Source organism: Enhydra lutris, unplaced genomic scaffold (assembly GCF_002288905.1).
Source record: "Enhydra lutris kenyoni isolate GAN:26980312 unplaced genomic scaffold, ASM228890v2 scaffoldscaffold22, whole genome shotgun sequence".
Taxonomy (NCBI): domain Eukaryota; kingdom Metazoa; phylum Chordata; class Mammalia; order Carnivora; family Mustelidae; genus Enhydra; species Enhydra lutris.
The window spans coordinates 27,972,478-27,987,422 of NW_019154106.1; the positions used below are offsets into that span (position 1 = coordinate 27,972,478).

The 14,945-nt window shown below is 46.1% G+C and overlaps 1 protein-coding gene across 1 annotated transcript in view; it reads right to left on the reverse strand.

Moving 5' to 3' along the window:
* Positions 1 to 14,945, reverse strand: part of LOC111150149 (KIAA1549 like) — a 110,982-nt gene that overhangs the window by 37,120 nt on the left and 58,917 nt on the right. The window contains exons 14-15 of the mRNA XM_022507539.1: positions 12,126 to 12,343; positions 5,642 to 5,771 (exon numbers count right to left, since the gene is read on the reverse strand). Of these exons, the coding sequence (XP_022363247.1) occupies positions 5,642 to 5,771; positions 12,126 to 12,343 (348 nt within the window). The remainder of the gene's footprint in view (positions 1 to 5,641; positions 5,772 to 12,125; positions 12,344 to 14,945) is intronic.

Below are 14,945 nucleotides of genomic sequence, written 5' to 3' on the forward strand. Positions count from 1 at the left end.
AGCTGGGAATTGCCTTTGCTCTCCCTGGGCATTGGTGGGAATCGGCAATGCCAATTCTCTTAGTAGCAATTGTCCTTGGCTAAAGACAGCTGCCTTGCCCAAGGACAGCCAGTGATGGTCAGCGCTAGAGTACAAAAGCCCAGATGCTTCACACACACGCTGGGAGCAACTCTGCAGGGTCACACGAGCTTAGCCGAGACCTTGTAATATCTGTACCACAGCCCAACTTTGCGCTCTGCCTCCTCTTGCCTCTTTCCCTTCCTCTACAAGTGTCCCTACCCAGAGCAGCACACAGGGGACCCCGGCCTGCAAGAGTCCAGGAGAAGCAAGATGGGTAGGCGGGCACCACGAGGAGAAGCAGGCAGTGTTCAGAGCACACGAATCCGAGAGCATAAGCAGGGAGATGGCACTCGTGTGCTTACAGCAGAGGGGAAGTTGTATGTCTCCTGCCCGGTGGGAAACGGCTCATGTGGGAGGGAAATCCTGGGCCTGTCGGGGAGGCCTGGCTCCCAGGGAGGTCACAGGGCCATCCTGAAACCTGGCCTACTTCCTCTCAAACCTGCCAACCAGAATCCACTTCTGGCTCCCCACTTCCCAAGAGGCACCCATCTCTGTGGGGGGAACAAGCATCTGGACAGCCACGGCCTGGTGAGATCTGGCCCACAACACGAGGCCCCTTCGCCGCCAAACCCCTCCACCTCTTTGTCTTGGGCTCATCCAGGGAGGCTGACTTCTTAGTATCAGATAGTCCCCCAGAATTAAAAACCCCTAAACTAGAGATGACCTATCACGCCAGGCTTGTTGATAGCTTAAGCTAGCTGGCAGAGGTAAGAGAAGGAGATTAAGGGCTCAGCGGGGAGCACACGTGTAAAACAGTTCTGGGTGGGCTGCTAGGGGGAGATGGTGGTGAGGACGGGGTCATCGCAAGAACCCCCAGTTCAGAGGGCAACAGGCAGGCTGCCTCAGAGGTGAAGGACCAAGTCCTCACACCCGACCCCTTGCTTCCCAAAGAAACCAAGAGCTGGTCGTGCCCTGAACTGGGGACCTCATGCAGCACGAGGACAGCCTTGCCCTTTCCTGATGTTAGTCTCTGACCACCATGCCCAAGCCGTCAGATGCTGGGGCAGGGGGGGGTGAGTGAGGAGGAGAGGCTGGCGCTGGTAATACAGGACTGACCCCCTGACCCCAGATTTGCCATCGGCCAAACCAGGCAGCCGGGGCTTTCCAGATCACACCGCATTCCTCAGTGCATGGAACCCGTCAAAACAACCGCTCGAATTTTTAGGCCTCCTTCCCTTCTAGTGACCACCGCTCACCTGGGACAGGGGAGCTGGCTGCCTTGTGAGGCGAGGGAGGCTAGTAAATAAATGCCCTATCGCACACCACTCGGCCTCGCAGGCCTTCAGCCGGTGGCTGGGGACCGAGCGCCGAACTCCGAGTGATGCTTTCATCTTCCCTGTAGGCCTCCTTGCCTCCTCTGGCTCTCCTCACTGCTTCCCAAATACTGCTCTGCCTGCTAATTCTCTGCCCATCTCTCCTGTACCTGTGATGGGGTTGGGGGGCTGGCCCTCGGCAACCTCCTTGCAGTGTGCATTCCTGCAGTGCCAAGGCTGACCGGCCAACATTCCCTCATGGCCCTCTCTGAGGCGATGACTGTGCTTGACCGAAACTGGGCTTCTGTCACAGAAGGCCCTGGTGTGCAGGCCAGACAGAGGAAATGAGGCAGGGCCCATCTTTCTGCCCCCTGGTAGTTCCCAGGCAGCAACCCCCGCCACCTCCCGGTCACAGCCAGCCCAGTGGTTTTGTTCTCAGTCACTCCCCGTACATTCTGCCAGGCCTCTGATGATTTGCAGAGTGTCTAACTCTTCACAGTCGTATTTGGTCTGTTCAAATGGCTTGAGGTTTTCTGTTTTCTGCAGCAGAACCTTGCCTGACATAGTATCCCTTTTTGTAGGTTTACGTCTACTTCTCAATTGCAAAACCGCCTGGTTTTCCACTAACATTTCCAAATGTTTCTCTGAAGAACGCTTCTGGAGTGACGGTGATTGTGGTCACCACCGTTGAAGCCTCAGCATCCCCTCTTCTGAGAGGTGTGAGTTTTGACAAGGTGCTGGAGAGAAACCTAAGGGAAGGGGCCTGTAGAGCTCTCTACTTCAGAGAGGGGAGCATTCTTTTTCAAAGGTACAACTCAGACGTTTCTTTTCAGAGTCTCCCTCACAGCCAAGGCACTTAGCTGACCCCATTCCCATCACATCTGAAAACTACAAACGTGAATCGAGGCTGAGGACGTACGTTTTTATTTCTGGGGAATGATTTGGTTATTCCTTGTCCTTTGGAAGCAAAGGTTGATTCCTCACTGACATAAAGGGATTACTAATTTGCCTGATAGAGGGAACATCACTTGGGTCTTTATTCTGCCTGAGAATTCACACGTGGGGCATTTTCTTTTCCCTCCTCATCACCTCATTATTTTCCGTATGACTTTTATTCAGGAAAAAACATTTAAAAAAATACTTTGAAATAGAGGTATTTTTGCTCTTAGATATTAGTCTGACATTATCTTTTCTAACTGTTTCATGCCCTGGGAGGAATTCATTTCAGTGCCAAGGTTAGTTTAAAGATCTGGTCTGGGGGCGCCTGGGTGGCTCAGTGGGTTAAGCCACTGCCTTCGGCTCAGGTCATGATCTCGGAGTCCTGGGATCGAGCCCCGCATCGGGCTCTCTGCTCGGCAGGGAGCCTGCTTCCTCCTCTCTCTCTGCCTGCTTGTGATCTCTCTCTGTCAAATAAATAAATAAAATCTTAAAAAAAAAAAAAAAAAGATCTGGTCTGGCCATCTTTCTAAAATCATGCCTTCGTCAAAAGGGGGTGCTGCCTTCTGGAAAATTATCAGACAGTTGAGCCAAAGGAATTGCCAGGAGTGTACTGCATCCCTTAGCTGTTAGGGGGACCAAGAGGTTAAGAACTGTTGCTGCAAAACACAGTGGCTCCCACACCCCTTAGAGCTAAGGGTCTATTTTGGGCAGGTCCCAGTACATCCTTGCTCTATGGAAACATTTTCAAACAATCCAGGCTTCCCTCAGTCCTAGGGCTAAGATTTGCCTGTGCTTTGTGTGTTTGTTTGCTTCTTTATTTATTTACTCACTCTTTTTTACATGCAGCCTTTCCTGTAGGGATTCTCACAAGGTCAGCTTTGGAGAAATTAAATCAGTCTCCCAGTGCTTCTGTTTCTATCACATCAAGGAGCAGGTACCCCCTGGTGATCCCTAACCTGGCAGAAATGACTGGAAATCTGGGCCTGGCTTCAAGATCCCCAGACCCAGTAAGAAGAATGACATGCTTCCAAATGACTGATCCGTTCACTGCTAGGCTAATGGATTCTTTTGTCAGAGGTGCCCTAGCATTTTTGGAAAATCAGGAGTTCAGAAAATGAATGCATTGTTTAAAGCCATGACTCTCCTCTTTTCCTCCTTTATCTGCGGGTCCATTTTTTGCTTTTGTGAGTTATCCATGCAAGAATTCTTGTGAGACCTGCCATCTAGCCTCTTGGTGAGATCGGAAGTATAGGATATAGAATCATGTGAACGCAGATATATAGTGTGATGGGTTTATATGGAAGCCCTACTGCATGGTAGTTAAGAGGAGAGGCTATGGAGTTGTGTAGACAAATTAGGTAATTGCTTTGTGCCTTGATTTCCTCATCTGTATAATGGGCATAAGGGGGTACATACCTGGCTGGTGACTACAAATTCCATTAGATAATCCACATAAAAAGACTAGAATAGAGGCCGGTCTACTGTGTGCAGTCAGTAAATGATGGCTACTTTTCATGTGATCAGCACAAAAGGCATGGGGAAAAGAAACAGGAAGCCATTGCATTCTTATAAATAACAGTCTAAATTCTTAAAACAGGTCCCTAGACAATCATTTTGTCTTAAGGAAACTTACCTTTGCTTATGTTTTTGAGACCACATGCAATTCTCAAGACACATATTCTAATTTTCTGAAATCAGAAAAATCTATTAGAATAGAGTGGGCTTCCCTTAAAGCAATCTGTAATTGGAATATTTATACATGTTTGGGGGGGGGTGAGCAACCTCCTTTTAAAAATCATCCGTATCCTTCTGTTGCCATATGTACTCACAGGGCATTCTAAAATTATTAAGTCACTACTGCAAGTCACGGCATTGTCTATGGTTAAAAGAAAAAAAAAAAAAAAGCAACACACTGTTCTCTTTTCAAAACTAACAGAGAAACTGTCCTATTTCCTCAAAGTGTAAAAATGTCCAATCTTGAAATACATTAAGAGTCTTATCATATACCTCAGCTACTTCTGAGCAAAAGAAGTCCCCCAGACCATGGGCACGTGGGAAGAATATTCACAGCCGGTACGGAGAGATTAAGTGGAAATTCAAATTTTTAACGACAGGCTGATTATCAAATTGCTGACCGGCTTTAGTATAAAAGATTTTTATGAGGAGAACAATTAGTGTTGAGTAATTTCACCTGGAGTTAAAAAAAAAAAGATTTGCCTGAAGCATCTAGAATTTTATAAAACTAAAATATCAATTTGTTTTATATGAAAAAGGAAAACAGAAATAAAAGATAAGGTTATCATGACCAACACAAACATCAAGGGTAAAGTATCTAGAAATTCAAATTAGGTAGAATATCTCTGTTTTTAATGGAACAATTAAAATTCCCTCTTCAATCTTTTGTAGCAAACAATGACCAATCCTGAGTGGAGGAAAAAAAACCTTCTTGCCTTCAAATTAGCACAGTACATTTAAGAAATTGAGTGTCATTTTCAAAGTACAACCTCGCAGATTATAGCCAAATTTTATCCAGACATTTTTGAATCCTAATTCTTGATACAAAAGCTTTTGTTTGTAATTAGAGAAATGTTTCAGGAGAATGGGAAAGAAACCTTTTCCATAAAACCCAAAGGTAGACCTAAGGCCATCTGAAATTCTGGGGCGGGGTGAAGTGTTATCCAATATCCTCTCAGGGTAGCATTTCCGTGAGCTCACGGATGCAACTACGTTAACAGGCCAGGAGCCATCGGATTTGAGACACCCACCGCCTTGGAGCTCCTCTTCTGGGGAAGTGCAGTGGGATTAGAACAATTTTTGCTGTTTGGAGACATGACTGCACATAAGCATGGTTTGCATCCTATGAAATCACCAAATCTCTCCGTTGGACATCTGATTGTTTCCATGGCATATTGGGGAGTTATGAAATCAGGAACAAATCCAACTTCTCCACACTGCCATGGATTAAAAGAAGCCCGTGTTCAAATGAATTCTAACCTACAGCCGTGGTTCCTACTGAGCTTTAAGGAGAGAGGGGAAAAAAAATTAAGGACATTTGGAATCACTGTTGACTTAAGATCAATACTGTACTATTCCTAAAAGAGTTGGATTTAGGAATTAAAATCCTTTTAGCAATAATTTGTCACTCTGACCCATTCCAAGTCATGTTACTCTGCAAAATAGGTAAAAAGGAATAATAAAATAGCAAACATTTTGGTGCACTTCTAAATTCCACAGATATACAGTACAGTGAAACATTGTGGGATGCTCTCTCTCCTTTGTTTTCAGGGGAAAGCAAAGCCTATGTTCACCTTAGCCCAGCAGCGACTTACATCGTATCCACTGTTACGGATCCCGCGCCGGGGTCGCTCCCGAGTCACCAGAAGGTCCATCTCTGTCTCCCCCGGACTCGGGCTGTTCAGAGACTGCCGGCTTCGGTAGACAGAGTTCTTCATCGGTTGCCTGAAGAAAATCCAACAACTGTTATGATGCAGCAAATGCCTTGACAGATGGAATTCTCCACGGATCCAAACTACAGGCAACCAATGAAGGCTTTGGATTTGCCTTAGAGATCTCAGTATTCATTCCATTTGTTCTCTGGCCATAAGAGGCCAGAGGAATAGTGGAATCAAAGTTTGTTTTTGTTTTTTGTTTTTTGTTTTCCCAGAGGCTGTAACCATTTGGCTTAATTGTAAATAATCTGCTTATGGGAACCAGGTAACTAACCTATTGCAGTCCTACAACTACATCTGAAATTCTGCCTCCCGGCAAGCCCAGGGGCTCTCTCTTGACCTCTAAACCTGCTTTTGTTGACTGTTGACTCAGCAGCCTGCTGTTCCTTTTAACCTTTCTGATTTCACAGACAGGGTTCTATGATGTGTTAATAAACCCTGCAGCTAATGGGCCTCTTAATACTGTGAATATTGATATTTTCTTTCCTAACTTCCGCACAGGGGATTTCTTTCTGGGCTAAGAAGCCATGAACCAAGAGGCAGTTTGGAGCTGAGCTCATCCATCCATCCATCCATCCATCCATCCATCCATCCATCAATCCGTCCATCCAACCATCCATCCATCCAATATTCACCAAGTGCCTACCATGTGCCAGGCACCGTGGAAGACAATGGCGATTCATAGTGAACAAGACAGACATGGCCCTGCTCTCTTGGAGCTTCCATTCTAATGGGGGAGACAGATAATTTGCATGATTATTTCAGAGGATGATGAGTGCTATTACGAAAAATAAGATGTGATGGAAGATGGCTAACGTGGGGGACAACTTCAGACAGGATGGTTAGGGAAGGCCTCTCTAGAGAACGGACAGTTCACCTGAGACCCAAAGAGAGCCAGCCACATGCCAACCTTGCACAGAACATTCCAAGCCCAGGGAGTAGTACGTTGAGAGGCTCCACTCAGCTCCCTTAGGAAAGACATACATTTGTCACTGTTTACATTTGCCATTTCAGGAATCTTTTTGAGGATGAAGAAAGGAACAGGAACACAGTGAGGGTTGTGGCTGTGCTTTTCTCCTTCCACACAAGGCAACTCTTACAAGTCGGGAGTGAGGCCCAGTGGGGATGGGTGGTTCCACATGGCACTGCAGGGTGCCAAAGGTGGCTCTCCCCTTCCACCTGCCAGTAGGTTTCTCTCTGTGAATATTGGCATTTCGGAAAATCTGTCTTCAGAGAATCCCCCCTGCCCCAGCACCTGTTTCTTGTCTCCATCGTAAGATTCTATCCATTCATGGGTTGAAGGTGAGGAGGTTATATTATTTATTCCCAGTGACTACGTGGGAAGCCAGAAACCTGGCAGGTAGACATAAACATTCCTTTTCAAGATCACACACCCAGTTAGTCATAGCATGACAGTCACACGCTGTTAGCTTAGAACAGACATTAGAATGCCCAAGGCAATACACTACCGTTGCAATTAGCCTGAGGAATAAAATAGAGGCTATTAGACCTATCCCCTCATCACCAGGATCTTACTCCTGTTTAGAGGGCCTCTGTGATCTCTGCTTGCCTGATACCCATGATGACCTTCTTTCTGTGGGAGCACTCTGATGTTCTTTGGAGGCTATCCTTCCTGAAGGAGTTGGCCCGGAGCATCAAGCATCACATCCCCAAGGCCACAATGATCGGTCAGAGGATGGGCACATGAGTTGGTCCCAATGAGACTGAGTTTCAGGGCTTTCGCTAGAGCAACCAAGAAAGAGGCATTCTCTTGGCCTTGAAGTTTCTGAGAAGATAGGATATAGGTAGGGAGTTGCTGGCAGCCAGTTTGCCACTATGAGGTAAGAGTCTGAAGAGGGACCAGCAAAGAGTGATGAGAGAACAAGCTAAATAAGGGGGACATTGTATGAACCCTTGGATCTAGTCATGCCTTAAGCCTTGACCTTTCATGTTCAATCACAAATTCTCTTTTTATTTAACCAGTTTGTTCCGGATTGCCATCATTCACAACCCAAAGAATCCCGACTAATATAGGGCCTTAAAACCAGTATTATAAACTGTGCCCTATGGTTATCTGCAATTAGAAGCTTCCTTTAGGAATGGAGCACAACCTTGTGAAACAGAGTGATTCACCCTTAAAGGAAGACCCCAAAGAATTCTCATCCTTGACCTAATTACAGATCGCTTTTTGAAAAAGCAGGCTTCACAACTGTCCTGAGATTGCCAATTAACCCATTTAGAAAAGATTTACTAATAAGGGTGGTGGGGGAGTAAACACTAGGATTAGGAATTGACATTTAAGTAGGCTATTTTGGAAGTATTAGAAATACAATAGCGAGATTGTGTGAGCCCTTTCAAGAACCATGAACGTGGGTGAGAACTTAGACATTGGGGTGCATGCCAGTCTGCTTTTACATCAAAGACAATGTTCCATTATGGTACTCATTTGAAAGGCTGCATTTAACATGGATCTCAATGGACCAGACCACCCACATGCGCCTGGTGCATAAGCAACTGCTTAGAAATAAATTAGGCTCTTGGGTAGAGGAATTACTTATTTTAATCAAATAGAGTTCCACTAGGTATATTCATTTCTTGTGGGTATTTTGTGGGCATATTCTTCAAAAGTTAATAAATTTTGAAACTTGCAAACTTGAAAAGTTTTTTTTTTAACCTCTGAAAATATTGCTGGGTGGATAGTAATACATTTTATTTGTACTTTCAGGGGCTTTTTAATCCCAGGATAGTTTAAGAAAGTAGTTCTCAAACTGTGTTCTATGGGAACTTAGGGTTCCATAAAGATGAAATGTAGTCCCTGAGAAGGAGCAGCTCTGGTTTCATGAAAACAACTCCATCTTTATTAGTTATTGCCTTAGTTTGGGTTCCCTGGAAGCAGGCTCTGTGATGATTTGAGTACAACTGGTTTACTGGGGAAAGGCTTCTAGGAAGCACAAGTTGGGAAGTGGAAAAATGAGAGAGAGAAGGGAAGGAGGCCAACAGAGGGTATGAGATAGTATTTTGGGCAACCAAGGCCTCAAACTTACTGGAGAAGTGTGGAGAACAGTTGCATTAAAATGGAGGCTTTACTTTATGTAGGTATGGCCAAGACCAACAGATCAGAAGGCAGCTGCCATGGAAAAGACAGCTTGTTGTACTCAAAATTCCAAGAGGAAGGGACCTGCCCTGGGGTTCCACATGGGAGAAGCACCAGGGTCAATCACAAGGCAGAGGCTGTGAGGGGAAAAGGGGGGCAAGAGGCTTTCTTGTGGTTTCTTCGGGGAGGAACAGGCAAGGCAGGGTAAACAGGCTTCGGCTTGGATGGCTGGGATCATTTCAGCAGTCTCTGGGGCAGAGGGGCCGTTCCCAGTTGTGGGGTAACTAGCCTGCAGGTGATCAGGGCACAGGGACTGGAGCCCAGAGTGGGAGAGCCCTATGTGAAGGAGAAGGTTGGGGGATGGGCCCCGGCTTGTTTGGTTCACATAAAAAAGGTGTACTTGGCAGGTGAGCCCAGTACTACCTCAGAATTTGCCAGATGGCCCTGGGAGGGGCGGTTTCTCCAGAGTCGGCCAGGCCCCAGATGTCGAACATCCAACAGAAGCTAGAAAACGTGGTTATTATGACAGTGTAGCTTACACTCAGAGTTCTCTTGCCAGGGTGTTTCCCCATCAGCTTGTATCTGTCCCTGTCCGAAGCCCCTATGGGGCCCGTCAACCACGCCACATTTCTGGTGGGGGCCTCCGAAAAGTCCCCTGGATGGCAGTTAGAGATGCCTGCGGGCCGTAGGGCGCTGCTGGATGCGGGCTGCCCGGGAGCAGTGGGGGCCAAGGGAATCTGTGGGGAGGCGGCTCTGCCAGCATCTTCCTCAGTTACGTGACGACGGTCTTCGTGCCTCCAGGTAAGAGTTTATAACATAAAAATGGGGGTGTTCTTCTGACTTTAAAGAAAAAGCTGTGAAGACCCTTTTAAAAGATGTTGGGATGAGTCAACATTCGGAACCTAAACGTTGTCTTTGATTTGATCTAATTTAGGTCTCGGGGTAAAGTCCTGGTTACTGTCGCTGCCCCTGGACTGGAGGACGCGTTCCTCTCGCGTCCCTTGCCATGGAGAGGTCACCGAGAGCAGAATCTCTGCAGAGCGGAACTGGGAGCAGCAGTTACGAGGTAATTCCAGAGTGTGAGAACAGGCGCCACACACTGGCAGTGGCCCCGGCCTCACCGGCAGAGTGTGACCGCAGTGACACCTCAGAGCTTACCAAGCCGCCGTCATTCTCTTTTTCTCTGTGAATCCTTCCCTTCCCAATCCCATCCCTTGCTGATCTCATCTCCATTCCTCCCCCCTCCCCCCACCCAACTTGTAGTCTTCCGTACTTTTCCCTTCACTGGCGGAACAAATTTTAACATTATTTTTAGAGTCATTCAATCATTTCTTCCACAGACATTCATGGAGAAGGGACTACACACTCAGGACATCAGCAGGCTAGGGAAGGGCCTTGAGGATCCAGCCTGAACTTCTGCTGGGCAATGGGATAGATCTCGGGGTGGGGGAGGGGTGTTGTGTCCATTCTCCTTACAAAAAGCTCCAACCAAAATTTCTTATGTATTTCCCAAATAACCTCCAAGCTAAGTTCCTCTTATTTGCACACAATCTTTGATTCATTTTCCAAGTGGCAGCAGGAAACCCAGGAAAAACAACCCCGCCCCAGTCTATAAAAGACTGCTGAGCTAAAAAATCCCCAAGTGTGACCTATAAGCTAAAGAAGCCGCCAGCCTTCCTATAAAACCCATAGCCTTCTTCTCTTTGTTCTACACTTACCAACACGGGGACACGTGCATTGTGAGCCCTGTCAAAGTGGGATTTTCATACTAGCTTATCACACCCATCGAGTCTAATCAGAAGCATGATGAATGAAGCCATGGTTTCAAATTCCCTCTTTATTAAAAATAAATTATGTCAATTCAATTACTAAAACTCAGCCCTACCTCCCAACTTTATTTTGTGGCTTCCATCCAAGCCTGTCACACAGTCACTTTTGCTTTGAACAAATGGCCGCTCAGGCCGGGAGCTGTTCTGTCTTGCCTCATCTGCGAAGGGTGACTCTGCCAATAGGATGTACGGGGGCGTCGGAGAGCTGGCATGCCCAGAGCCAGGGGGCTCTTGCCAAGGAGAATGTATATTTGGAAGGGAGGGTCTCGACCCATAAAAATGCTTCCAAGGAGGGCTTTAGGGTGGGATGGAAAAGAAGAGAGATGGTCATGTTCAGCTTTGCTAGCCTCTTCTCCTTTACCCAGTAGGTGAGGTCAATCTGCTTAGTTAGCAACAAAGCTTGGGATAATGATGGGGTGCCTGGAGGCTCAGCCGTTTAGGTGCCCGACTCTGGATTTCGGCTCAGGTCATGATCTCAGGGTTGTGGGGCTGAGCCCTGCGTGAAGCCCTGTGGCAGCCTCCACGCTCAGTGGGAAGTCTCTGCTGGAGATTCTCACTCCCCGTCTCCCTCTGCACCTCCCCCTGCTCACTCTCTCTTTCTCTCAAATAAATGAATAAATACATCTTTGAAAAAAAAAAAAAAAAAGCTTGGGGATGATGCCAGTTCAAACCCCTGGCCCTGCCCGCCCCCCCGCCCCCAAGGCCAGCTCGCCCCCCTTACAGACCATCACATCGCAAACACCCATTGCACTTGTGAGTAACAAACTTCTCGGGTAGTTATCTTTTTCCTCCCATCAGACTGGAAGTCTCATAAGAGCATTCACTGGGCTGTTCTGCCCACCATAGAATGCTGAATGAGTGGAATGAATGAATGAATGAATTTATTTCTAGGACCACGAGAGCAGTCAGCAACTTGTTCGGTGCCTCATGCATAGTCAGTGATGATCAATGTCAAATAAATGAACAAATCTATGAATTACAGAGAGGAACCCAGCACAGAGCGCTGAGTCGCTGTGCGACAAGTACCTACTAAAGCTGAATGAAAGGGTGAGGCATGAAATTGGCATTCCTTATGCAAGAGCCACTAGTTAATTGAAAAATACAATGTCCCTTGATCTGGAAGTGGCATAACCAGGCAGGTGGTAATTGTATCTTCACCCAGCTCTGAAATGGCTACTGGTTTGAAATATTATTGAGCTAAACGACAATTGTGGTTGTTTACCCAAGTATTTCTTTTTTTAATGGCTTCAATTTTATTCTTTTCTAAACCCATTATGGAGCACCAGCTCGCACGGACCAGCATGGTCCAGATCACCAGCCAGCAAAGATCACAGTCGTAAGGTAACAGATAGAGGGACCAAGACCTTGTTACCCAGGGCACCCTCTGCCCTCAACCCACTAATGGGACAGGGACCATCAGAGAATCCCTTAGACACTGTACCTGTTCTTAGGCTCAGCAAATGGGGCACAGAGTTCTGGGTCTGGATCCAAAACGTGCTCAATTTCCTTTTGGGTTTTCTCGTACATCTTTTTCCTTTCTGTCTGAGCCTTGCTCGTCTCCACTGGGGGGAAGTCATAATAACCCTTCCTCTTGGCTTTGAGGCGCAGCTTGTTCCGATAGTGCTCGATGTCTGACTTCTGCTTCAGGGCTTTGTTCACCTGGGGAGAGAAAGAGTCTCAGGCCACATCCAACCAGGCATGGCCAACACATGGGAGGTTGTCATCAGGTCACAATTCCTGCAAAAGCTGTCCTAGGCTTCACCTCTGGTCTTTCAAGCCAGCTAGACCCACCTGTGTCCCATTTCAAGGCCAACGCACAATAGTGGGTCACAAACAAAATAGAGCCTGACACTCACATACGCTACTTGGACCTTCCATCAGGGGCTTCTTCTCCCTACTCTAAGTAAGTCTGCTCAGGCCTTTGTAGTGTTGGGCTAATCTCACCTACACCCTTTAGATTCCCCTGTCTGGAAGCTTCTGACTTGGAAGCCCAGCTGGATCCTGGTACTCCACTTGTAGTTCCAGCCCTGAGGAACCCAATGGCCTCCCCTGGCCATTTAGCTCATGCTCAGTTGGACAAGATAGCCAATTTCCAAAGAGGCTGAGTTGGGACGAATGGAGGGAGAAGGCAGAGTAGACGTCCTATTTCCAAGTTCTCTCTATCAACCTGCATTAGGAGCTTATTTTTGTCAATCTGTATCTTTCTTGAGAGGTAATTCTGAAGCCTTGTATGGCCACTCATGTCAGTTAGTTCCTACTGGATAGGGCAAAGCCAGTCTGGTCATATAGGAAGGAACATGGCCAACACACCTACACACCTTCTGACCGGTCAAAGATACAAGCAGATGGCTATGCTAAGTAAATAAATAACCAACAATGAGGACGTTATACCCATGGGCAGAGCTGACTGGTGAAATCAGCCTGACATCTACTGGATGATATATGGAGGCTCATTCGTGCTGTTTGTAATCAGACTGGATTCTATTAACATAACCATATATAGTGTCATTATTATATTCTCTTTAAAATAATCTTTAAAAGAGTTTTCTGTAATTCATAAACAGAAAATTCATCTAGTGATAAGAGAGAGATCTATAGGATGAGGCCCAAGGTTCACTAACACAGGCTCTACTTTAGATGTTTTATATTTATGGCATATTTTTTCTGACCTTTGCCAAGGTCTCCCCACCCTGGGCCTTAACGGTATTTTTCGGCTGGTAGCATTTCACAGTCTTCATTGTTCCCTCATTCTGCTTGCCACCAAGAAAACTAGGCAAAGAGAAGGAGCTAGGATGACATCTTCTGAGCCAGGAATCCCATTTCTGGAATCTCTCCTTAAGCAACATTCCAAGAGGGCTTCAAAGTCAGAGATGAAAGTTAACATCACCAGTAATCAGACATATCAGTATCAAGGGCTTGATGCCCACAAAAGGGCCCATCAACCCCGTGGTTATGCCAAAAATGCATAACTACAATCCAATCACAAGAAAACATCAGACAAACCCAGACTGAGAGACATGGTCTATGATAACTGGCCGGTACTCTTCAAAAGAGTAATGATCATGAAAGACAAAGAATGGTCACAAAGAAGGACTGAGGAACTGTTCCAGACTGGAGGAGACATGACTAAATGCCATGTGGGATCCCAGACCAGATCCTGGGACAGGAAAGGGACATTAGTGGGAAAACCAATGAAATTCAAATGAGGTCTGTAGATTAGTCAATCACAGAGTACAAATGTTAATTTCCTGGGTTTGAAAATTATTCTATGGTTATGTAAGATGTTCACACTCGGGGGTGCCTGGGCGGCTTAGTCACTTAGGTGGCTGCCTTTGGCTCAGGTCATGATCCTGGGGTCCAGGGACTGAGTCCTGTGTCAGGCTTCCCCGGCTCTGTGGGAAGCCTGCTTCTCTCTCTCCCTTTGCCTGCTACTCCCCCTGCTTGTGCTCACTCATGCTCTTTCTCTGTCAAATAATTAAATAAAATCTTAAAAAAAAAAAAGATGTTCACACTCTGGGTAGCTAGGTAAAGAGCCAATGGGGCTCTCTGTACTGTTACCACAACTCTTGAGTAAATCTAAAATTATCTCAGAATAAGAAGGTTTTAAAAGTCAAGCATGACATTACTCAGATATAATAACCAGAACCAAAACTAAACCACAAATTACCAGGAAGATTTGACCAATGGGCGACCAGTTTTCCAATCAATGGTATACCTACTCAACGAGGTCATGAACAATGATCATCCCAAAGATAAGAGCAACAACTGCAAATGTTTAGATATGGGGCGCCTGGGTGGCTCAGTCGGTTAAAAACATCTGCCTTCAGCTCAGGTCATGATCCTGGGGTCCTGGGATTGAGCCCCATGTCGGGCTCCCCGCTCAGTGGGGAGCTGGCTTCTCCCTCTCCTTCTGTCACTCTCTCACTCAAATAAATAAAGTCTTAAAAAAAGATATGATATAAAATTGTCTGTATGAGATTCTAAAATATACATGAGTTTGTTCAAAAGTCTGGGGAGGTGGTACAGAAAATGAAAACAGGATATGTAAGGGTAGTGAGATTATAGTGGTTTTTCTTTTTTCTTCTGAACATTTTATGTGGTTATTATGTTTTCTTTAAAATAATTTTTAAATGAATTACCTATAATTCATAAAAGGAAAGTTGATGGCTTTGGGGTTGTGGTTTCTTCAGTGAAACAAGCCAACCCATAAGAGAAGAAGGAAGAAAATTCTAAGACAATCTGTCTTAAATGCTACAAAGCA